Source organism: Crinia signifera, chromosome 6, assembly GCF_055691185.1.
Source record: "Crinia signifera chromosome 6, ASM5569118v1, whole genome shotgun sequence".
In the NCBI taxonomy this organism is placed as follows: domain Eukaryota; kingdom Metazoa; phylum Chordata; class Amphibia; order Anura; family Myobatrachidae; genus Crinia; species Crinia signifera.
In genome coordinates, this window is record NC_139222.1 from 86,909,034 (window position 1) to 86,935,434 (window position 26,401).

At 45.8% G+C, this 26,401-nt stretch overlaps 1 protein-coding gene across 3 annotated transcripts in view; it reads left to right on the top strand.

The window, feature by feature from the left end:
• Positions 1–26,401, top strand: part of LOC146007770 (poly(ADP-ribose) glycohydrolase-like) — a 113,247-nt gene that overhangs the window by 56,768 nt on the left and 30,078 nt on the right. For all 3 annotated transcript variants that reach the window (XM_083146375.1, XM_083146374.1, XM_083146376.1), the window contains 6 exons: positions 4,797–4,877; positions 7,600–7,760; positions 12,657–12,736; positions 12,819–12,879; positions 14,877–14,952; positions 21,049–21,196. In XM_083146375.1, coding sequence (XP_083002501.1) covers positions 4,797–4,877; positions 7,600–7,760; positions 12,657–12,736; positions 12,819–12,879; positions 14,877–14,952; positions 21,049–21,196 — 607 coding nt within the window. The remainder of the gene's footprint in view (positions 1–4,796; positions 4,878–7,599; positions 7,761–12,656; positions 12,737–12,818; positions 12,880–14,876; positions 14,953–21,048; positions 21,197–26,401) is intronic.

Consider the following 26,401-nt stretch of genomic DNA (forward strand, 5'->3'; position numbering starts at 1 on the left):
CAGTGGTGCAAGTAGAAAAAATGTCTTAGTGGTACTGTGTCGTGCGCCCAAAAATGGGCGTGGTCAGGGGGTGTGGTCATATAACACGAGGGGGAGTGGCTACATGACAAAACTTTAAAACACAATTCAATTTCTGTTTGGGCTTGTGCACATATATGCCCTCACAGTGCCAGATATAATTTACCCCCACAGCGCCACACATATGCCCCCACAGTATGCCCCCAGTGCCAGATATAACCCCACAGTGCCACACATATGGCCCTACAGTGCTAGGTATGCCCACAGTGCCAAGTATGCCCCCAGTGCCAGATATGCCCCCCACAGTGCCACACATATGCCCCCACAATGCCAAGTATGCCCCCAGTGCCAGATATATCTCCACAGTGCCACACATATGCCCCCACAATGCCAAGTATGCCCCCAGTGCCAGATATATCCCCACAGTGCCACACATATGCCCCCACAGTGCTAAGTGTGCCCCCAGTGCCAGATATACCTTCACAGTGCCACACATATGGCCCTACAGTTCTTGGTATGCCCACAGTGCTAAGTATGCCCCCAGCGCCAGATATATGGCCCTACAGTTCTAGGTATGCCCACAGTGCCCCCACAGTGGCAAGTATGCCTCCAGCACTGGATATGCCCCCACAGTGCCAGACATATGCCCCTGCAGTGCTAAGTATGCCCCCAGTGCCAGATATGCCCCCACAGTGCCACACATGCCCCCACAGTGCCAAGTATGCCCCCAGTGCCAGATATGCCCCCACAGTGCCACACATATGCCACCACAGTGCTAAGTATGCCCCCAGTGCCAGACATACCTCCACAGTGCCACACATAAGCCCCCAAAATGACAAGTATGCCCCCAGCGCCAGATATGCCCCCACAGTGCCACGCATATGCCCCCACAGTGCCAAGTATGCTCCCAGCGCCAGATATGCCCCCACAGTGCCACATATATGCCCCCACAGTGCTAAGTATGCCCCCAGCACCAGATACGTGTGCAGCCACTCTCAGACAGTCTGCGGCAGAGCTGCTGCCTCCCTTCTCATGAGCCTGTGCAGTTCCCGGCACTCTCACCTGTCAGTCCTCACTAATGGTCACCTGTTGCCCCCACCCCACAGTCTGACGCTTCTGCATAATGGTGGAAGGAAGGCGGTGTGTTGATCTGGCTGTTCGGGAGCCACGCTGCTGGGGGGCGTGTCATGAACTCATGATGAGTCCAGGAGGTGAGAGGGGAAAGTGCGGTAGCCGGTGCTATCAGCCTTCACTACCCGGAAGTGGTGCTGTGCATCAGTACAGTAGTTAGCCGCTGCTGGGTTAGTCACTGTAGACCCGCTTTAGATCAGCTGTGGCGGGGTGGCGGAGACCACGCCCCCGCCACTTATATATGCGCGCATGCCATTAAATACTTCAGGGATATTTTTATGGCGGTACGGGGTACCGGCAATATATCTTTTAACGGTACGCCGTACCACCCCATACCGCCATACTTGCACCCCTGCTCTTGAAATATTTATTAACTTATTAAATCGGCTGGTGAGCATACATGTTTGATTTTCAATTCCATAAGATATTGACTCCTTTGGCAATTAACTATCTACTTATATTTTTATTATTTTAAAATCATTTTTTTAACTTATTATTTTAGTTATTTAAATAAACATAGAACAAACACAACTCCAAAACATTCAAGATACAGAAACTCTGGTCTCTAGAATAGTGACAAAAGTGACACATTAACAGGCAATAGCAAATAAAGAAGGGGGCATTTTAGAAGAACCAAATAAACATCTGTACCAGTTAGACTCAGAAGCATTTTCCCAAAATTATATTTCATGCAAATTGTGTGTAGAAAACAATTGCATTCTATTGACCTAGGTGTGACCGGATTTTATGTATCAAAATTACTGATATACCAGTGGCGTGTGGTGAGGTCAGTGGCTGGGGAGGCACCCTGCCAGGCCCACCCACCCCTCCCACACCAGGATTTTGGAGCCGACCCTGGTTTCCAAATATGAGGGACAAATTAGTAGGGTTCCTCTGTATTTCAGAAACCTGCACCAGGCTCTTGAGCCGGCCCTGGTTCCCAAAATACAAGGAACAATATCAGTGGGGGTCTCCCATAGTTTAGGGACCAGCTCTGGGTTCCACTAGAAGGGGGTGTAATGCCATAGCCAAGGGACATGCCTGACGGGGTCCCGTGGACAAAATATTACTAACCCTAACTAGTCAGCCCAGGCCTGGAGTTTTTGAGGAGGTGGGGTCACCCTAGGTCTGCAGCTATCCACCACACCCCTGGGAGGTGGGTGTGGGGTTGATAGCTGGTTTAAAAAAGTTATATTGTCCTTTACAGAAGGACTACAGGTCCCAGCAAGCCTGCCCCACATGCTGGTACTTGGGAGAAACACAGGTACCAACATGTGGGGCATTAATAGCCCCCTGTAAAGATATTAAAATAAAAACAAACACCGGTTTTAAAATATTTTATTAAACTGCATCTTATTTCTTCACCCTTTGATTCTGCGTTGTCTTCACCTGGGAGCGGTAGTCTTTTAAGCTATTTTGCATGGCCGACGCCTCCCAGGGCTTCAGCATTTTCATATGTGTTCTTCAACTGGGGGCAGTGGCCATTTAAGCTTTTTTGCATGGTCACCGCCTACCAGGGCATAGGCATCTCCATCTGTGTTCTTTTCCTGGGAGTGGCAGCCTTTAAAGCTCTTTTGCATAGCCGCTGCCTCCCAGGACTTTGGTGTATTTTCTTCTCCTCCTCTGCTGTCAGACTGTCTGCCCCCTGTCTCATGCTGGCTATTAAAGCCAGCTCAAGAGGGCGGAGTGATGATGCGGCAAGCCGTGATTGGCCATTTTGATATATTTTTTACGCTGTTTCAATTGAATGTACTATACCACAGATGCCTGCAATTGCACTGGGTATGGTATAAAATAAAAAAACAAATATGTAACAAAATTAATTGCACAAAATATGGTATAATCTATATAATAAAAATGTACATTACTGATTAAGTAATAAAAAGAGTGGGTCTGATACTTATTTGGTTTGAAGTCCCGTTTTGTAACCCTTGGGGTAAGAAGACGTTTGTAGGTATAGGATTATCATTGGGTCAGTCCATATAAAGCTGAAGGGAAGGTGGGTCCATGAACCTTGCCGGATTGTTTTCACGATGGAGGATGGAAGTGAGCCCCTGTTGGAATATGGGGAATCCTCAACGATGATGCGGAATTGTAATCCTCAGTATCCCGAATTGATGTTGCAGCTGTTAGCCCAAGTGGTGCAAAGTTGGAATATGTCTCCAAGGTTGGGTAGGGAGGGGGTTTGAGATCAGACCAAAATCACCCAGTAAAATCAGCAGGTGCTCCCTGACATGTTTCGCCGTCCAACTGACAGCTTTGAAACAGTCCGGCAAGGTTCATGGACCCACCTTCCCTTCAGCTTTATATGGACTGACCCAAGGATAATCCTATACCTACAAACGTCTCCTTACCCCAAGGCTTACAAAACGGGACTTCAGACCAAATAAGTATCAGACCCACTCTTTTTATTATTTAATCAGTAATGTACATTTTTATTATATAGATTATACCATATTTTGTGCAATTAAAACAAATTGACTGCACGTCCCTGTGATATACAGATGTGTCCAGTATAGCAGTGTCTTGTAGCGGCACAACTATGTGTATGCATCAAAGCATGCCAATCATCCCCAATGGCTGAATGCATATCGTGAGAATGTATATGCAAGCGACTTGCTATGCCATTAGCTATAAGAGGACATCGGCACTGTCACCTGTTTGCAGGTCTGAATAGAAAATGTATGGGCTCTTTAAGTCAAGGAAACAAGATCATGATCTTGTACTAGCAGACCTTTTAAGGCCAGTTCAAGAAATATAAATCTCAAAGAAGAACAATAGAGAAGTGTCGCATATTCTTTGGTTCACCTCTAAAATAAATTGTGTGTCCATTTGTGCTGCCCCAACTGCCCATATCTATTGAGACAAAATAGCAAAACTGTAGAAGGCCATGCTTGGATAGTTCAACAGCTGGCAAGCAGAAGGTTGTCCATCCCTGGCTTAGACCATGTAAAATAAAAAGCAAACATAGCTGTAAGAGCTGGTGAAAATAAAAGGTAGTATTTATTTCTCATCATTTCTATCACTATCAAGAATAGATTGAAAATATCGACATGGCACCATACAGAAGAAAATGCTGAACTCTGACAATTTGCACGCAGTCGGCATTTTTATGCGTGATTACGCCATTATTCACTACTTAACGATATACAGACGTCTTTAATACTGTATATTAAAAACATTCTTAACTATTTGAGCTATTACACCAAAAGCTTGTTTTGAAGGTTAAATGGAACAACACAGAAAGTAAAATTTTAAACGCACTTATGGTCCGATTCAGACCAGCTTGCTAGGCAGCAGGTAAACGCTACCCACTAAATGCACACTCCCCCTGCCGAGAGAATCTCCGCACTAGCATGTGAACGTATAGAGGAGAAATAATTTGATGGTCAATGGCGATCAAATTATTTCTCTAGCCTTCGCGCCGAGAAGTAAGTCTATACGCAATGTTTTAGATGCCCGCTATTTGCTGAATTGGGGGCGGGTGGATAGAATTTTTGTGATTACCGTTAAAAGCAGATATGTGCAGAAAGGGGGCGGGGCTAACATGAAATGAGTCGCATAATTTTGTGTCATTTTAGCCCCTCCCCCAAAAGGATTATTTGTTGCCAGTATGTTATGTCTTAATCTATGTCTGTCTTGTGCAGGCTGACCATAACCAGGATTTCAGGTCCATTCTTCCTAAAATGGTTAAATTGGCTCTCAGACTGCCTGATCTCTGCACACGGGTAAGAAGTTTGACTTACAGTATAAGCGTACATCACTGGTGTCAAACAAGGCATTAGAGGCTAAGATAACTAATGCCTAAGATCCAAGTGTCATGGCTAATCTGATGTTTTATGATAGAAGGCATGACTTTCCTTTAATTTCAGTACATCAGCGTTCATTAATAACATTTTCAAATGAACTGTACTGTAGTTTTCACAATACATCATTGAATTGGCTCTCTGTTTTTGGAGAGGAATCTTCCATATTTATGCTACAGAAAGTGATATAATCTGAGGCAGTGTTACCGATTTAGGGCTGCCCTCTCCAGGAGAGGATAGCCATCTCTAGGAGATAGGGGTTGGGGCTGGATGCCGTGCTGTAAAATGGGGCGGAGCCAGGGCTACCCAAAAAAGCATGCCATGGGGCAAGGATATCACGATTCCTCTATCCGGTTGCAATGCCGGCATTACAGGCATTGCACAGGGGGGGCGGGGTCACAATGACATAGTTCACTTAATGCACCAAAGTGTTTTATTATGAGATATTAGAGCATATGCTAAAATGCAAGAATTTATTTCTGTTATTGTATGTGTTAATTATGTATTAGCTATTTATTAAGCTGAACATAGTTTATGTGTTTTTCTGTTAATAATCTTTGCATATTTTGTACAGTCTAAAAGTCACTTGGCACACGGTGCCCCTTTGCACATGACATTTGAAAGCCTAAATGGAAAAATGTTTTCTGCTTTATTGATTCAATGCCCACTGCTATTGCTGGACTCCTGGGGCCGGATGTAATGATATCTGTGTTCGGCGGCCATGCGGGATGCCGGCTAAAACTTTTTTTTAAAAGGGCAAGCACTTACAGTATGCAAAGACATGCCTTGTATATTATTGCCTCTTTAAAAAAATGTCCAAATTGTGCTAGTATCCTGCATAACTGCCGAACCCGGACATCATTATATCCGACTCCTGGCATTTGTGACAGCATGCCAACATACATGATTGGCCCAGAAAAAAATATGTTCCGTAATAATGTCAATTGCAGTAATTGACAACAAATCTTTAAATACAAGATGATTGTATATGAAAAGATAATCATAGCTAAATTGGAAAAATGTACCTGGAAGAAAATAGACAAAAAATGTAAGGTTTTCATGATCATTCCCTAACTTAGTATTAGGGCACCAATACAAAATGTGTCCACGCAAGGCTGGGCTTTCCCTGACATGGTTGCATCTGATGCAACCACTGCTAAACGCCTACAAGATACACTCACAGCAAAAGCCAATCTCAGAGGGACCTCCTGACCACTTTGAACCTCTGGCTCCTCCCCCTGTGTGTGCCTGCTCACTCCTTCCTGCAGCTGCCTGGTGAGTGTTTCCTCTGGGGAAATCTCAACTGACAGCAAGCTGCCCCATGTATAGTCCCTCCAGCTGCAGAGAGGAGTAGCCATCAGGGAAATATGAAAAGCTTAATGGCCACATTATGTATCCTGTGGCTGCAGAGAGGAGCACAGCAGAGCCTCGGCCCACAAAGTATGTCTCAATCATCAAGGATTATCAGTTTGACATTATCAGTGATAGCAGTGGTCCAGGAGGCTCCAGAGCTGCTTGGAGATGTAGTTCTCCCAGTGGCCAGCATGAGGGGAGGAATAAATTACATGGGGGGGTCACATACTCATACATACTTACACTCATAGACACTCATACGCACTTGCAAAAGCTCACAAACACTTGCACACTCACTGCTGCAGCAGAATATGTTGGAAGGAGAGTAATCACTAACTAATTAAGCTAATTGGAAACTTCCAGTTCCTTAATTGGACCTCATGGGGGTGCCGCCAGGGTCCCAGAACAAGTACTATGTTTGGTCAGGTAGAAGTGCCAAGAAAATCTGCCCTGGGCTCCGCTTGCTTTTTGAACTGGCCCTACTACGAAAATGCTGTTGACCTTTCTCAGATTGACCTTTCTCATGTCAACCTTTTCACCCTTTCGACCTATTAAATGTCACCTTTTTGGGGACCACCTATTGACTGTCTGTCTAGACACTGTCTGTCCATCTAATAATCCACACCAAATCTGGGAAGGAGGTGGAACTTGAAAGGTGGTGGTAGTGTTAGTAAAGGTGTTAGTAAAATGTGTCTGTGGAATAGCCATGAACAAAACAGAATTTGAACCTGGCAAAGATATTTATGCGGTTATTAGTGTTAATCTTGGTACATATTAGACAATATGTCATCTGATCCTGTGAATCGAACTGTCATACCAGGCACATGGTCTAGAGCAGGCATGTCCAACGTTGGCCCTCCAGATGTTATGAAACTACACATCCCAGCATGCTTTGCCACAGTTTTGCTATTAGAGAATGCTAAAACTATTGCAAAGCATGCTGGGATGTGTAGTTTCAAAACATCTGGAGGGCCAACGTTGGACATGCCTGGTCTAGAGTGTACCCGCTGATGATGTACGCTCCCTTGCATTGTCAGCTAAATTCTCCATTGGCATACATATAGTGGTAGATGCTCATTTAGTTCAGTAATGCCACTCAGGTGCAGGAGGGAGGGGTTAATGCTATGAAAACACATCCCCTCGCATGTCCCTGCAGGAGAAATCATTCGATGGTCGGCACCACATCTGTGTGTGGGCACCTTTACTATTATTGGGTCAATTCAATCCTCTGTTCATATTTTCCAAATTGCTAAATATAATAATCACTGAATATTTTGTTTCTATATTGCAGCCCATCCCACTGCTGAAGAAGGGAATGACTCACTCCATCACTATGTCACAGGAGCAGATATCTTGTCTTCTGGCCAATGCTTTCTTCTGCACATTCCCACTGCAGAATTCCAGAGAACCATATTCTGAGTACTCTACATACCCCAGCATAAACTTTAACAGGTAGTTGTAACACAGAAGGTGCTGAAATGTAGGGGAAAGGTGCGTACACACTGGGCAATATTTTGAACAATACCGTTCATTTTGGCCCTGCTGAACAATATTGTTCAAAATATTGGCCAGTGTGTATGCGATTATCGATGTGCGGTCCCGTGGGTCATTTACTAGCGTTTCTGTTGTCTGTACATGCAGATCAAGTTCGGCTATGTTGTTCACAAAAATCTGCATGTTACTAAACTCTAGCTAGATCGTTCATCATCGTTTGTCCAGGACACATCTAGTGCCTGATTGTGGTTGACTCCATAAGCTGCGAAGATCAGAGCTTACCAAGTGCCAGAGAGCCCGCTCTGCCGAAAATCCGCCCCCCCCCAGCCGCCGTTTCCCTTTGCAACCATGCGAGGGGATGTGGACCAATGACACATCCCCTCACATGAAGCCGCTGAAGAAGAAATCATTTGATGGTCGAACCACCAGGCCGCCAATTCTTTCACTCCCATAGTAATTGCACAGAGTACATTCAATCAGTGTTAGCCCTGCGTTCCACCTTCATGACAGCTGGGACTGAGCACTACGGGGGACTGCAGAGAACTTGTGATGTCTGCGGCATGGAAAGGCACTCTTCAAATCCCTTAAAGATATAAAGACAAATAAATTACCATAAAAATATGGAAAAAGCTACTGACTAAAAAGTCAACCCCCCCATTATCCACACTAGGGCAAACATTAAATCACAGTATATCCTGGTGATATGGCAAGGAGCACCAAACCCACATCAAAAGAATACTAAGGGTATTAATAACAGGCTCTTCTGAATACTGTGGTTACATCGCCAAACTATTTTGGTTTCCCATTTACACTGAACCCAGGTCTGGCCTGAATGCACTCTTTAGTTGGGCCTCTGCTTACCCAGCCAATCATCATCTTTTAAGCATAACGCTGTGAACAGTACCTCCGTCCAGGAACCACTCTCCTCAATGGCTGCCCCAGCACCCCATCGGGGTAGCAGCTCCTCTATGGGGATCAGAAGGTGAAGCACATAAGCTGCAGACTCCTGATCCCGGGCATTGCAGTAGCATTCCAATGTACTTTAATGTATGTTTCCACAGACAGAAATCCTTAGGACAGACATGTCTGCATGTGGCCCCGGCTGCCTACTTTTGCGGCCCACAGGCTCATGGGCTTGAAGGGCAAAGCCTTTATCTGAATGCTGAAGCCAGGAGAGGCTTCGAAAGAAAATGTACAGTAATACTGCACATTTTCTTCTGAAGCCTCTCCTGGCTTCAGTGTGCATGTGTGACGTCACCGCGCAGTGCAGGACTGAGGCGCTTGGTGGCGGCAAGGCAGGGTAGCGGAGGTGAGCAGTTGCAGTGAGAGGGGCAGAGCGGCCTCCAGTTACCCCCTGCCAGAGGCAGCATCAGTGAGCAGAGCAGTGCTTCCCCGTCAGCAGAAGCAGCAGCTATTGTGCGGTAACACCCCAGCGCCCTGCAGTAACCCCCTGCCATAGGCAGCAACAGGGAGCAGTACTTCAGTAGAAGCTGTGCAGTAACCTCCCAGTGCTTTGCCAGGAGAAGGTGTCAGCAGCGGGGTGAAGTAACCCTCCACGTGCCTGCCAGCAGTAAGATGCCTTTTTATTGTAGTGCAGCGCTGTCCTGGAGTAGTAGCTACTTGGAATCACTCACTGGGGAAGTGATAGTTGTCACATTGTTCCTAGCCTGAGAAGGAGGGGGCATGTGTGTTATCTGGCACCATGAGGGCATATGTGTTATTTGGCACCGTGGGGGCATATGTGTTATCTGGCACTGTGGGAGCATGTGTGTTATCTGGCACCGGGGGGGCATGTGTGTTATCTGGCACCATGAGGGCCTATGTGTTATCTGGCACCGTGGGGGCATATGTGTTATCTGGCACCGTGGGGGCATATGTGTTATCTGGCACTGTGGGGGCATATGTGTTATCTTATGGGGGCAATCGGGCACTGTTGATGGTGATATATAAGGGGGAATCAGTGGCGTAACTATCGTCCCGCAGCCCCCGCGGTGGCGGGGAGGCGCTGAGCGGGTGTGGGCGCCTGGGGGGCTGCGGGACATTACTCGCTGCCTTCTGCCGCCAGTGCCTGTGCCAGGTCCCAGCTCTCCCGAGTCCCGGCTACTGCTGCTGCAGCGCTGCTAATACAAATAGTGACACTCGGAAAATGGCTGCCCCCATACTGCAGACAGTTTTTCGTCTGCTTTTTGTAGGCAGCCATTTTCCAAGTGTCACTTTTGATTAGCAGCAGTAGACGGGAGAGCGGGGACCAGGCGCAGATGCGACAGGAGGTAACGTCTCATCCACCCCTCACCCCGGCTCCCCTCCGCACACCCTGGCTCCCCTCCACCGCCCCCTGGCTCCCCTCCACTGGGTAAGGTAACGGCCGCATTGGGGGGGTGGGGGGGGGCGTTTGTTGTTAAACCTAGCGGGGGCGCCCCCCTGCATTTTCGGCAGGGGGGAGCAGAATTAGTTGTTACGCCACTGGGGGGAATAACAGCCCCTGGCACACACTGATATATGGTATTATTATATAGGGGAAAGGGGTCCACACCGTACACAAGGGTATAACACAGCTGATATGTGGTATTGTTTTTATTATATAGAGGAGAGTAAAATTGCATTTAAGACTCTTTCTTTTTCTTGCGGCCCACACAAGACTTAGACCTTGATTATTCGGCCCAGTTGGCATTTTGAGTTTGACGTGCCAGCCTTAGGACATAACCTGTTGGTTGCAATTCAAACAGTCTGGTTTAAATGTAATGAATTGCAATTTTTTTTTATTATTATTCAAAAATGTATTCTTATTGCAGAGCTTCTGTCAGTGTATTGGTTATCACCATTAGAGTCCAAACACAGACTGCTTTTATATATTGAGTAAACTTGATGGCTTCTAAACCTTTTGTTCTGTTGCGCTACAGTATTCTGTATGCCTAACTATCTATTAAAAGATCTCTGATTTGATTAGTGTTGATCCCCCTGAAAGATGGAACAAGGAGGATAAACAAGTCTCATCCTTGGCTGGCAGTTACCTGTCTCCTTGTTATATTGGAGCATGGGTACGTGGCAGCTGACAGAAGCTCTTACAAGACCAAGAAATAAATATGGATCTGACTCACTGAAGGAAAAATCTCTCCTGACAGTAATTTGTCAGTGACTCCATTTCAGAAAAGCCTGGTCTTCCTGCTCAATGTATTTATCAATGTCCCTTAATTGGAAATATGCAGAATATTTTAATTTCTTTATTCACAACTCCCGTTGTCCCAAGGGGGTTATAGTTCATAAACCCACTGAACAGGGGCGGATTGGCCCTGCCGGGAAACCAGGCCATTTCCCGGTGGGCCGGCACCTTTAATGGCAGAATCGGCTGCCCATCCTCCCTAACTGGGCTGCCGCGGCATCTCCGTGCTGGGCCGTGGCACTGTGCCCTAAATGAAGATGGCCGCGGCCAGCCTCAAGATTTCCCACAGTTAAAATGGCCACAGGAGGGCTGGTGCGCATTCGCGGGTCGGAGGCTAGGATGGCTGTGCTGGCGCTCCCCATGTGATCCACCCCAGCAGCAGCAGCGTGCAGAACTGTTTTGTGCCACTGGGCTGGATCCGATGGGTGGCGGCGGCGGCAGGAGCAGGCAGCCAGGCCAGCAAAAGCTGCACAACATAAACAGCAGGCGACGGTCAGGGCGGCCAGGAGGAGGGTAATTAAACATGGCAATGGGAGAAATAATAATGTGTGGCCTCAGCGAAGTAGTGTGTGTATATACAGTGGCGTAACTCCCGGAGGCAATGGAGACTTTTGCCGCCGGGCGTTAGCCATCAGGGGGGCGAGTGACAGGAGAACCCCCCGCTCCCACGCTCTGTACAGGTCTCCTGTCACTACGGCCCCAATGCTCTCCCCACACTGCACTCCCTCGGCATCCCGTCAGATGGTGGTGCCGCTGCTGCAGAGCTAGTGTGGACAGCTGAGCGACGGCTCAGCAGTCCAATGATAATTGATCCTGCAGCATGCGGCACCCTGATTGGCTGTCCGGAGGAGGAAGGACGTGGATACCTGTGTGCACAGAGCAAACTCAGCGACAGCACGCAGCGGCAGCGCTGAGTTTGCTCTGTGCACACACACAGGGATCCACGTCCTGCCTCCTCCGGGCAGTCAATCAGGGTGCCGCAGGTTCAATTATAATTGCTGTCCACACTAGCTCTGCAGCAGGGTGACAGCCACCTGGCGTGATGCCAAGTGAGTGCTCCTGCTCTATGTAACCCACAGCCAGTCAGTAAACATAAGACTGGCTGTATTGTATGCATTATATATATATATTAATGTGTGTGCGTGTGTAATATGTATGTATATGTTCGCATATATGGTAGCTACAAATACTGGGTTGGGGGGGGGGGCACCACTATCTATACTGCCTCCGGGCGCTTCATCTGAACTTACGCCACTGCATATATATATATATATATATATATATATATACATATACACACACATATATATTTATACATATACGCCACCCTGCTTCCCCCCTCCCTACCTGAATCCTCCACCACCCCACATCCTATGCCACTCTGTGTCTCCCCTCTGTCACCCTACATCCTACGCACCCCGATGCTAGCCGCATGTGTTAGTACATATGCGGTAGCATCGCAGCGGAGGGGCGGCGATGTATATTAATACATCCCGCGCTAAGTCTTTAATGTGCACACTCTGCTATACACATTTATATGGGGTCTGATATTATGGCTTTTGTTCTCACAGGAAGGATTTTCTTATGTAGCCGTGTTTAATGATCAGATCCTAAATATGTTAACAGAATAATGCTCATTGCGCAATTGCAACTTTCTTGCGGCACAAATAAAACTCAAAAACATTTTTCTTCAGATTGTTTGAAGGAAGAAATCCAAAGAAAACAGAAAAGCTGAAGACGTTATTCTGTTACTTCCAGAGAGTCACAGAGAAAGGTGAGTTTGGATTTAGAACCATACAGAAGTATCGCCAAGCATTTAATCTCATATTTATATTTAATATTGTTTTCTGTATCAGCACCTACAGGTATGGTGACATTCACAAGGCAAAGCCTAAATCACTTTCCTGGCTGGGAGACGTAAGTGGTTTCCTTTCATATTTCTGTGTGTTCATATAGGCCTCCATCCCTAGTTTTAATGTCTGAAGGACTGTCGTCAATGCAACCATCATCTGTAGAATACTATTAACCACTCGACTAACACTCCCCCCCCCCCCCCCCCCAAATTGTAATGTTATTTACTTAGATTTAGATTTTGTTTTTAAAATATTTTATAATTTAAAAATATATATGCTGATGGGGTGTTTTGCTCACTCTTCTCTGTACATAGGCCACCATTGTAAAATCACCTCCCACCCTTAGTATATATATTGTTTTTGTTTTAACTTTCTTTTATTGGAGCGTAATATCAAAGAAAATCAGTACATTTCATTTTTTTTTGTATATATTGCACAGTTTCAAATACAAAGTAGTTCAATACACAAAATCGTCTTCCTAACATTAGGGTACTCTCTCTCTAATACAGAAAACAATAAAAAAAAATGACATTCACTTAATTTCTGCATGGTTTGGTCGGGTCCGGTTCCTTTTCCCCATCTGTGTTCCCTCTTTATAGGTCGTTATTTTAAAAATCTAGACTTTTGTCTATCGGCTATGTTATTACCCTAAAGATAGATCGGTGGGTCTTGTGCATTCACTCTCTCCTCATACCATAGTGTATTTCGGAAACAGTTCCAAATCTGAATCTTTATGTCATTTGTTTGCGTTTCAATGTAGCTTTCCCATGTATTAAAAAACTTTTCATTACATATATCTTTTCTCAGGGATGTTTCCAGCCATTTTAAAGATATGGTTTAATTTACTAAGGAAAAGGGAGAATGGCGGGGCTGTAGTGTGCAACTAGCTTTGTAGTATACACTTTTTCGTAGTCGCTGCTATTATAATCAGAAGTTTTCATGTTCCCTGGTTAATACGTGTGCCCTCCGGCATGATTCCAAAGATTGCCCATTTGGGGGTTAACAACATAGCCGAGACTAGATACTGTGTAGTGTAGTTCCATACCTGAACCCAGAATCTCTGTATTATTGGGCATTTCCACAAGCAGTGGAATAGTTCCGCCCCCTGAGTACCACATCGCAGGCATCGATGGTCAGGGATTAGTCCCATCAAGTATCTACGATGTGGCAACAAATAGGTTCTATGTAACACATTGAGGAATAATTCTACATATGACGCAGCTGGTACCAGTTTAGAAGAAACTTCTAGAGCTTTCAATTTTTTTTTTATAGTTAACATATCTTTGAGGAAAATAGATCTGAAAAGTTTTGTATGATCTTATTAGTGCATCTATAAGAACCTTGTATTTTCTAAAGAATAGGGTTATTAGAAGTATATTAGCAAACACCATGAGCATATGCAAATATTTAATGAATGCTGTCTCTCTGGGCTGAGCCTGTGTTCGTATATATTTCTTACTGCTGTAGAAATATTTCCAGCAAAGAAACACGATACACACAACAATATATCCTTGTATTATTTGTTGATGCAAGAACACATCCACAGTGAGCAGAGCGTCAGCCTGATAATATTCCTTCTGTGGGTGTAATTATTGCTATGCTATTTTTTCCGATCAAAATAAAGGTGGTAATTCAGTACCATTCGCTACGCAGCAGTCAGTCGCTGATTAGAGAGCGGCTTAACAACCAGTTCAACGTTCTATTGCACCTTCTGCACTTTTACCATGCATCCCAACTGTCCCGATTGCAGCAGGACAATCCCACTAATAGGACACTGTGCCGATGCCCCACCCACAGGTCCCATGTCCCATGGGCAGGTTGGGAGAGCCAGTGATCAACGCTGCTCTGCAAAAGCAGCCAGTGATCACTGAATAGATTCCGTTCAGGGAGGGGAGCCAGGGGCCACCCAGCTGCTCGGGGACCGCTGGGCAGGTCACCAAAATGTTAACAAATGGGGGAAGGGGGGGGGGGGGGGCTGTTATTTTAATGTAAGAGTAATATATTAAGCCTAGTTCTCTAATGATGCATTTACATACATTGTATTATTGTGTGTTTATTCAGATCACACAAAAAGCTGAGAAAGCTCCACATTACGTGTGAAGGATCCATTGAAGGTAATGGACATGGAATGTTGCAGGTGAGTACTTGGGAGTTCCTTGACTGTGATCTATATACCTGTAATGCATACAAGGAAATACTGTGTATATGGGGCACTTCAGCATGAGTTGTAGAATTGCTGACTTCGATATCTGGCTCAGTACATATGCATGAGGGCTAAAACGGTGGTCACATTCTGGAAAATGACAGTGATGGTGACGGTGTGGGCGGCGATGTGGTGTTGGGTGGACATGGACATTTCTTTGATTGCTAAAATTTTGTAATGGTATCGCAGGGAGGGACTCAGCATGCTGGGTAACCATGCCCTGTGCCGGGCAGCCCCCAGCATGTTAGAGACAGTGGTTGCAGTTTTGCATTTATTTGCATAACTGTAACTGAATCGGACTTGTGGCATTGCCATGGGTTACAATGACTCCCCAAAGTCATGTGTTCATTACTGTATGCATTCTGTGTGTCCTAGGTAAACTGTGATGGTCTTATGGAAATTATTGTAAGTGCACATTTTATGAATATCTGTTTTGCTCATTTCTAAGCTACGTTTGCATTATGCGCTTCTATCACAGTGTGGGAAGCCCTTGTTCTGCCCAGAGATCCAAGCAGGCTATCAGAGTGCCTTCTCGCTAAAAACCTATTTGGAAAGAAGGGGTTCAAATATTCTCCCAAAAGATATTTTACTAGGGCACACCTCCCAACAGACCCCCCCTGGCAAGGAATACACAGAGACAGAGGGGCTTTGAAAGCTGATGGCCATGCACCCAACAGTGACAAAAATGGGGGTATGGTTTCATAATCATGGAATCCACATGAAGCCATGCCCACTTTATGGAAGGTCATGCCCAGGGGAGGCTACATATGGGTGCGCTGCACAGTTCAAAATTCAAATAAGGGTGGCACAGCAACTGCCATTTCAAACGGTATGCGGTTGATAGGTCAACAGTAATTAGGTCGACAGTTGATAGGTTAACTACTATTGGTCACAAGGCAAAATGTTGACACATGAAAAAGGTCAACATGATCAAAAGGTCAACACTAGCAATGGGTCGACATGGTAATACCACAGACGAGCGGCGGCCGCCGGCGGTGATGAGGAAGCGTGCCTCAGCACTTACTGCTCATCACTGGCCCATACACACTGGGCGGCTTTTTAGCTGAAAGCAGCTCAAACAAGAAAACTGAGTGGCTTTCAGCTCAAAATTGGGTACTCTTTACCTAGCACGGCGCCCATCACGGGCATCGCGGCCATCGCATGCACTAAAAAACGGGTGCGACGCGATGGCCAAGATTTCCCATAGGGAACAATGTTAAAAGTGTCAATGGACGCGATTTTAGTGTTCAATGCCTCAATGCCCGCGATTTTTCCATAGGAAACAGTGTTAAATGGGCCACAGAGCCCAAATAGTCCCCCTGAAGTCTGAAAAGGCCCCCACAATTGTTAACGCCACCCCACGATCAACGTGAACCAGAAGCGTGGCGAGCGCAGCGGTACGCGTCCTCCGACCTTTTCATACCCCCACTATCCACGTCGGCGTGGAGTTGAGAATAGAATAGTGTGGCGAGCGCAGCGAGCCGCCGAGCCCGAAGCGTGGCGAGCGCAGCCGGATACCTTCACGGGTAAACGCGTCCCTTCATGGGCTTCACAGGTGTCCGCGTCCCCTCGCTGCGCTCGCCACGCTTCGGGCTCGCCACACTATTCTATTCTCAACTCCACGCCGACGTGGATAGTGGGGGTATGAAAAGGTCGTAGGACGCGTACCGCCGCCCCTCGCGGGCTCGCTGCGCTCGCCACGCTTCGGGTTCACGTTGATCGTGGGGTGGCGATAACAATTGTGGGGGCCATTTCAGACTTCAGGGGGACTATTAGGGCTCTGTGGCCCATTTAACATTGTTTCCTATGGACAAATCGCGGGCATTGAGGCATTGAACACAAAAATCGCGTCCATTGACACTTTTAACATTGATCCCTATGGGAAATCGCGGGCATCGCGTCACACCCGTTTTTTAGCCCGCGATTTTTTACCCCCGATGACCGCGATGCCAATCGCGGGCGCCGTGCTAGGTAAAGAGTACCCAAAATTGCCCAGTGTGTATGGGCCTTAACCTTCCCTGAAAGTCTATGAGACTGTGTTCTGCCATACTGCTGTATCTATCCCACCACCTTGGTGAAGTGACATCCATGACAAGTTGTGTCATCATGGTCTTTGCCATCTCCTGGCAGGCACAGATTCAGAGGGGGGCGAATGGGGCGGTCACCCCCCCCCCCCCCCAGTGTCCTTGCGTCTCACGCTGGCCGCCATCCCTGATAGCCATCATCAGCAGCGAGGTGTGCAGCAGCTCTACTCCATGCTGCGTGCTGTCTGTTCTACTGCAGGCAGTGGGGATGACCAGGGAACCAGGAAGTGGCTGCTGTGTGTGCATGCTGTCTGCTGCACTGTGCTCCTGCTCTGCCTCTGAGCTGTGTGTCACCGAGTACTGCTGATTACAGGTCCCTGCACCCGCCCATACATGGGGCTCATCCCTCCCGTGGTCACTGGCTGGCTGCGGGTGTGCAGTGGACCCGGGGTGCTACATGCGGCGCAGCGCTGGGTGTGTGTGTTGCCCGATCCAGGTGATGGTGCCCGGGCTATACATTGTGTGTACAGCAGGGTAACAGGGCACTGTGCACTGCACACACTATGTCACCATAATTGGGGGACTGCTCACCTGGTGCCTCTCTCTCCCTGGCTGCAGCAAGATCAGTCTCTGCTGGGAAAGGACTGAGCAATGGATGGAGAATACCAGGAATGTGCTCACACCCAGCCAGTCCCTGGTAAATTTCTGCCTATACATTTTGTATACTTTATAGCCAGTACATATATGCAGGTAGTTAAATCCAGTATACATACACTGACTTATTACTGTGCAGCCACATATTTATTTGTGTGATGGAGGAGTCAGGACTGGGAAGGGGAGGAGTCAGTGAATGGGAGGAGTCAGGACTGGAGAGGGGAGGGTCAATAACCCCCCCCCCCCCAGAAGAAGAGTCTAGATCCGCCCCTGCTGGTGCACAAAGATGAGAATATCAACGTCGCAAAGTGGGCGCAGGGCATGATAATGTGAATAGGACAGTGACTAGGGGCGGGATTCTCTAAAATCCGCAGCCCAGTATCGCCGGCATTCGCATTTCTAATGACCGCATATTCTCTAAAATATGCGGTCATTAACGCAAGGGACAGCTCTTGTCGTTGCTGGACTTCCGGGTCTATGACCCGGGAGTCCGTCTGCGCATGCGCAGACCGACGCTCCGGCCGCGGGGCATGCTGGGAGGGATCCGTGACGGATCCCTCACACAGCGCTGCGGTAAGAAGCCCATAGGCTTCTGCAGGGGATCGCCAGCTTTTTCTGGCGATTCCCTCCGCATCGCTGACACTGCGACGGGGGGTTAGAGAATACAGAAATGCGGTAAAAACCCTGATAACGGGGTTTTTACCGCATTTCTGTGATAGAGAATCTCGCCCTAGGACAGTGGGTAGGATTTGTATGCATAGCCCTACACTTGCTACATACGGTAGACCTCCCGTTCTGGATCTACCAGAGGCAATGTAAAAAGTATTCCATAAAAGCAAATTTGACTTTCACATTACTAAATAACAAAGCTTTGCCTACCACCTAAAATATATGTACCATCAAGAGAACTGGGTACCACCCTCTTAAATCTCTTGTATATGGAGCTAATTTAATGAATTTAGTTGACAAGACAGATCCGTATCTAGAGATTGTGGTGCCCTGTGGCACCCTCTCCATATTTTAAATAGGAATTGGAAGGGGGCACGGCAACACAATAGTTCCTTTTTTCAAATTACACAGCACAATAGTGAACCTTACATTTAGTGGCATAACTAAAAATGTTGCACCTTCCTGACAAAAAAGTTTCTGCCCAATACATTAATTATATATTTTTTTAAACAACATGCTCATTGCCAGGGGTTTATTGCCCGTTGCCATGAGCTTCTTGCTCATTCCCAGGGATTTTCTTGCCCGTTGCCAGGGGTTTATTGCTTGTTGCCAGGGATTAAATGCTTGCAGGTGCACAAGCATTCCCGGAATCTAGCACTTCTGGTATTAGTAGGCCCCATAGCAAAAGTTTGTAAGGACCCCCTATTTAGTCACTGATGGTGATAAATGTATGTAAAACATATTACTTAGGCAGTAAAGATGGGCCCCCTTCAGCTCTGGGCCCCATAGCAGCTGTACCCCTTGCACCTATGGTAGTTACGCCCTTGACGCTATGCACGCTGCACTCCCCTGACCAGTGGCAAACACAGGATTTTAGGGGGGGGGGGGGGGGGGGTTCTAAATGTAATCCAAATTCTCCCACTCTGCAGCACATTGAAGTAAGTATGGGAGTCTCGGGGAGTGGTAACAGTCCTGAAAATTAGACTTTTTATACACGGGATACAGTATTAATATTTAACAGTACAGATGGTCTACAGCAGTGAAGGCAACCCTTGACACTCAAGCTGTTGTTGATACTACACATCCCGGCATGTCCTGCATCAGTTTTAGCATGGCCAAATAGTAAAACTGTAGCAGGGCATGCTGGGACGTTTAGTTCAGCAACAGCTGGAGTGTCAATGTTAGCCATCACTGGTACTACTCTCTGGTCTATTGCGATGTTTGAGGGCTCAGATCCACACACACACAGCAAACTTGGTAGAAGAAGCTGCTCTCACAGGACACCTCTGCTTTGTCCCTTGCACTGATCTGGTGGCAGCTCTATTGATCATATTATACACCGGTGCTATTGTTGTCATAATTTAAGGTACTTGCCAAGAGGTGGGGGGCTTCTGGGCAACAAGAACCCCCCCCATGCATTTGCCTACGCTGACAGATGCTAGAGGTCCAGCATGACCTCTAGCATCAGTCTCTTTCAAGGTAGGGGCTTATTTTACAGGGCAATTTTTTAGCAGATGCCATGTGGACAGCCTACAATCTGCAGTGACCCTGTGCTCCCACGATGACAACTCCCCAAGCCACCACTTGGACTGCATAGTAATATATCTTATTCCCTTTACACCAACAGTAGTGTCCCTTATTCGCATTACACCACAAAGTGGTACAAAGTAGGTCAATGGTGGGCACAGTGGCAGGGGAGCCGGTCACTGCAGTGTGATGGTGCCCAGGTAGGAGAATCAGTGACCTGACAGCCACCCCTCCACTAGGTGATATTCAACATCTGACATGAGAAGCTAAAAATATTGCTATTGGGGAGCAGCCGGTCTGTCAGGTTACACTGCGGAGAAGCTGCTCACCTGTGGCTGACAGACTGTGGAATTCTGGGAAAGTGAGTCTTCTCGTAATTGAGCTCCCAGTATCTCATTGTGAAAGACAGTGCTGGCGGGATGACATCTACCAGCATGCAGGTTGATTCTGTTCAGCATCAGCCAGAGGGGCTGCGATGTACAGTAGTAAGCACTTCACAGGGCCTTGTGCTGATGGGGTGATTGGCTTATACAGATCAGCCGTCACACATGTAGGTGGTGGTGGGGTTGTGGCCAGTTCTGCCCACAAGCCAACTGCACTGTGTTTGGCACACAGTAAGCACCAGCGATGTTATGGCTGTTCCACAAATTATTATCCCCTTCAACTCATAGGTGCAAACTCGTTATGAGACACACACGAGTGTACTGTTGTGGGGAGGATCATTATGTGAGGCTATACATTTTTTAATAAAATTCTAAAACATTGTATTGTACAAAATTGTGAATGTGAAAAAGGGACATATATTAGATCAGGGGTCCTCAAACTATTTTGCCCTGGGACCCCATCAGACAATAAAAATAACTACATGACCCCAGCAAGTTACTGCAGAAGGTCATCATATCACAAGTGTATTCAGCAGACAGCACATACATGGCAGCATTGTGGAGTCACTAAATGATGGAAGGAGTCTGCAGTAACAGACCATTCAACAGATTTATCAGACTCCTTAAATCACTGACTGAGATTAGAAAAGTTATCATGGTCAGCAACATTGAGCCCATGCTGAGAAGGTTGGGACCCACTTTGGGGTCAGGACCCACAGTTAGAGAACCGTTGTGTTAGAGTGATGATAGAATCTGTTTTTTTCTCCGGACAGGTGGATTTTGCCAACCGCTATGTAGGTGGTGGTGTGCTTGACTCAGGACTAGTCCAGGAAGAGATCCGCTTCATCATCAATCCGGAACTGATAGTATCACGCCTCTTTACAGAAGAGTTAGACCCCAATGAGTGTCTTATAATAACAGGTCAGTCTGCACCATGGATGCCAAAGAAAATTCATTAGCGTAACAATCACTGTTGCTGAAGAGTTAATATGTGATTGTATACTGTAGCTCAGTGGTTCCCAAACTTTTTTGAATCATGGCACCCTAGAGCATCAAAATGTTTTCAAGGCACCCCTAGGCCAAATGCTTCTTATTGAGAAATTCTGAGAAAGAAAAAGTGAATTGTGTTTATATGTCACATTTATCTGGTGAGGGACAGGATTTGCTTCTGTTTGTCCATATACTTATGATTGGCAGCCACAAGCACTAGTTTTGCCTGGTACATTGACCATAAATAATATGAATTGATCCTGGTCCACCAACCCAAGGCTCCCCTTCAAGTGTACTGAGGCACCCCAGGGTGCCTAGGCACACAGTTTGGGAACCACTGCTGTAGCTTCATCTCAGTAGCAGCACTAGAATTACGAAGTTACTAGATTTAACATAGCATGAATGAACCCATTCTTTTATGTGTGTGTATTTTAATATATTTTGTGGTGGATTTCCACATAGCAGTTAACCCCTTCCTGACAGAGCCAGTTTTTGCCTTCCTGACAGAGCCCTTTTTTTCAAATCTGACATGTATCACTTAAGTGGGGATAACTTTTTTTTGCTTTTACTTATCCCAGTGATTTTGAGAATGTTTTTTCGTGACACATTGTACTTCAAATTAGTGGTAAATTTTGGTCGATACAGTCTGTGTTTTTTTGTGAAAAATACCAAAATGTCGTAAAAAAATGGAAAATTTAGCAATTTGCAAAATGTTAAATTTTCTGCTTGTGATACAAATAATCATACCACTCAAAATAGTTAATAACTAACATAGACCATATGTCTACTTTATGTTTCCATCATTATTTCAACTTCCTTTTAATTTTTTTGGACACTAGGAGGCTTACAATATGAATAGCAAATTCTCAAATTTTCAAGAAAATTTCAAACACTGATTTTTTTAGGGACCAGTTCAGTTCTGATGTGACTTTGAGGGACTTGTACTGTATGTGAGACACCCCCATAAATGATGCCATTTCAAAAACTGCACCCCTCACAGTATTCAAAACAGCATTTTGGAAGTTTGTTAACCCTTTAGGTGTTTCACAGGAATTAAAACAAAGTGTAGGTGAAATTTCAAAATTTCATTTTTTTTTGCAGATTTGCAATTTTAATACATTTTTCTAAGGAACACAGTAGATTTTACTAGAGAAATGTGACTAAAAATTGATTCCCCCAATTCTTTTGTTTTCATAAATATCCTATATGTGGCCCTAGTGTGCACGTTGACCAAACCACAGGCTTCATAATAGAAGGAGCACCTACTTGATTTTGGAGCCTCCTTTTTATGAGATTATTTTTTAGGCACCATGTAGGTTTCTAGGCACTATAAGATGCTAAAATTTAGGAACCCCCCCACAAGTGACCCCAGTTTGCAAACTACACCCCTCAGGGAATTCATCTAGGGGTATAGTGTACATTTCAAACCCCCAGGGGTTTCACCAATTGTGGTACAACTGGGCAGTGAAAATGAAAAATTAAATTTTTTACACAAAAATGCAGTTCTGGCTCAAAATTTTTCATTTTCACAAGGAATGAAGGAGACAAAGCACCCCAAAATCTGTGCCCCAATTTCTCCCGAGTACGGCAATGCCTCACATGTGACCAAAAAATACCATTTGGGTGCATGGCAGGACTCAGAAGGGAAGGAGTGATTTTTGGATTTTGCAGCTCAGATTCTGGTGGAATGTTGGTGGGTGCTATGTCGCATTAGCAAGACCCCCCAAGCACCAATACAGTGGAACCCCCCAACAAGTGACCCCATTTTGCAAACTACACCCCTCAGGGAATTCATCTAGGGGTATAGTGTACATTTCAAACCCCCAGGGGTTTCACCAATTTTGATACAACTGGGCTTTTGCAAATGAAAAATTACATTTTTTACACAAAAATGCAGTTCTGGCTCAAAATTTTTCATTTTCACAAGGAATGAAGGAGAAAAAGCACCCCAAAATCTGTGCCCCAATTTCTCCCGAGTACGGCAATGTCTCACATGTGACCAAAAAATACCATTTGGGTGCATGGCAGGACTCAGAAGGGAAGGAGTGATTTTTGGATTTTGCAGCTCAGATTCTGGTGGAATGTTGGTGGGTGCTATGTCGCATTAGCAAGACCCCCCAAGCACCAATACAGTGGAACCCCCCCACAAGTGACCCCATTTTGCAAACTACACCCCTCAGGGAATTCATCTAGGGGTATAGTGTACATTTCAAACCCCCAGGGGTTTCACCAATTTTTATACAACTGGGCTGTGCAAATGAAAAATTACATTTTTTTACACAAAAATGCAGTTCTGGCTCAAAATTTTTCATTTTCACAAGGAATGAAGGAGAAAAAGCACCCCAAAATCTGTGCCCCAATTTCTCCCGAGTACGGCAATGTCTCACATGTGACCAAAAAATACCATTTGGGTGCATGGCAGGACTCAGAAGGGAAGGAGTGATTTTTGGATTTTGCAGCTCAGATTCTGGTGGAATGTTGGTGGGTGCTATGTCGCATTAGCAAGACCCCCCAAGCACCAATACAGTGGAACCCCCCCACAAGTGACCCCATTTTGCAAACTACACCCCTCAGGGAATTCATCTAGGGGTATAGTGTACATTTCAAACCCCCAGGGGTTTCACCAATTTTGATACAACTGGGCTGTGCAAATGAAAAATTACATTTTTTACACAAAAATGCAGTTCTGGCTCAAAATTTTTCATTTTCACAAGGAATGAAGGAGAAAAAGCACCCCAAAATCTGTGCCCCAATTTCTCCTGAGTACGGCAATGTCTCACATGTGACCAAAAAATACCATTTGGGTGCATGGCAGGACTCAGAAGGGAAGGAGTGATTTTTGGATTTTGCAGCTCAGATTCTGGTGGAATGTTGGTGGGTGCTATGTCGCATTAGCAAGACCCCCAAAGCACCAATACAGTGGAAGCCCCCCACAAGTGACCCCATTTTGCAAACTACACCCCTCAGGGAATTCATCTAGGGGTATAGTGTACATTTCAAACCCCCAGGGGTTTCACCAATTTTGATACAACTGGGCTGTGCAAATGAAAAATTACATTTTTTACACAAAAATGCAGTTCTGGCTCAAAATTTTTCATTTTCACAAGGAATGAAGGAGAAAAAGCACCCCAAAATCTGTGCCCCAATTTCTCCTGAGTACGGCAATGTCTCACATGTGACCAAAAAATACCATTTGGGTGCATGGCAGGACTCAGAAGGGAAGGAGTGATTTTTGGATTTTGCAGCTCAGATTCTGGTGGAATGTTGGTGGGTGCTATGTCGCATTAGCAAGACCCCCAAAGCACCAATACAGTGGAAGCCCCCCACAAGTGACCCCATTTTGCAAACTACACCCCTCAGGAAATTCATCTAGGGGTATAGTGTACATTTCAAACCCCCAGGGGTTTCACCAATTTTGATACAACTGGGCAGTGAAAATGAAAAATTACATTTTATTACACAAAAATGCAGTTCTGGCTCAAAATTTTTCATTTTCAGAAGGTATGAAGGAGAAAAAGCACCCCAAAATCTGTGCCCCAATTTCTCCCGAGTACGGCAATGCCTCATGTGTGACCAAAAAGTGCCAGGACTCAGAAGGGAAGGAGTGATATTTGGATTTTGCAGCACAGATTCTGGTGGAATGTTGGTGGGTGCTATGTCGCATTAGCAAGACCCCCAAAGCACCAATACAGTGGAAGCCCCCACAAGTGACCCCATTTTGCAAACTACACCCCTCAGGGAATTCATCTAGGGGTATAGTGTACATTTCAAACCCCCAGGGGTTTCACCAATTTTGATACAACTGGGCTGTGCAAATGAAAAATTACATTTTTTACACAAAAATGCAGTTCTGGCTCAAAATTTTTCATTTTCACAAGGAATGAAGGAGAAAAAGCACCCCAAAATCTGTGCCCCAATTTCTCCCGAGTACGGCAATGTCTCACATGTGACCAAAAAATACCATTTGGGTGCATGGCAGGACTCCGAAGGGAAGGAGTGATTTTTGGATTTTGCAGCTCAGATTCTGGTGGAATGTTGGTGGGTGCTATGTCGCATTAGCAAGACCCCCAAAGCACCAATACAGTGGAAGCCCCCCACAAGTGACCCCATTTTGCAAACTACACCCCTCAGGGAATTCATCTAGGGGTATAGTGTACATTTCAAACCCCCAGGGGTTTCACCAATTTTGATACAACTGGGCTGTGCAAATGAAAAATTACATTTTTTACACAAAAATGCAGTTCTGGCTCAAAATTTTTCATTTTCACAAGGAATGAAGGAGAAAAAGCACCCCAAAATCTGTGCCCCAATTTCTCCTGAGTACGGCAATGTCTCACATGTGACCAAAAAATACCATTTGGGTGCATGGCAGGACTCAGAAGGGAAGGAGTGATTTTTGGATTTTGCAGCTCAGATTCTGGTGGAATGTTGGTGGGTGCTATGTCGCATTAGCAAGACCCCCAAAGCACCAATACAGTGGAAGCCCCCCACAAGTGACCCCATTTTGCAAACTACACCCCTCAGGGAATTCATCTAGGGGTATAGTGTACATTTCAAACCCCCAGGGGTTTCACCAATTTTGATACAACTGGGCAGTGAAAATGAAAAATTACATTTTATTACACAAAAATGCAGTTCTGGCTCAAAATTTTTCATTTTCAGAAGGTATGAAGGAGAAAAAGCACCCCAAAATCTGTGCCCCAATTTCTCCCGAGTACGGCAATGCCTCATGTGTGACCAAAAAGTGCCAGGACTCAGAAGGGAAGGAGTGATATTTGGATTTTGCAGCACAGATTCTGGTGGAATGTTGGTGGGTGCTATGTCGCATTAGCAAGACCCCCAAAGCACCAATACAGTGGAAGCCCCCCACAAGTGACCCCATTTTGCAAACTACACCCCTCAGGGAATTCATCTAGGGGTATAGTGTACATTTCAAACCCCCAGGGGTTTCACCAATTTTGATACAACTGGGCAGTGAAAATGAAAAATTACATTTTTTTACACAAAAATGCAGTTCTGGCTCAGAATTTTTCATTTTCAGAAGGTATGAAGGAGAAAAAGCACCCCAAAATCTGTGCCCCAATTTCTCCCGAGTACGGCAATGCCTCATGTGTGACCAAAAAGTGCCAGGACTCA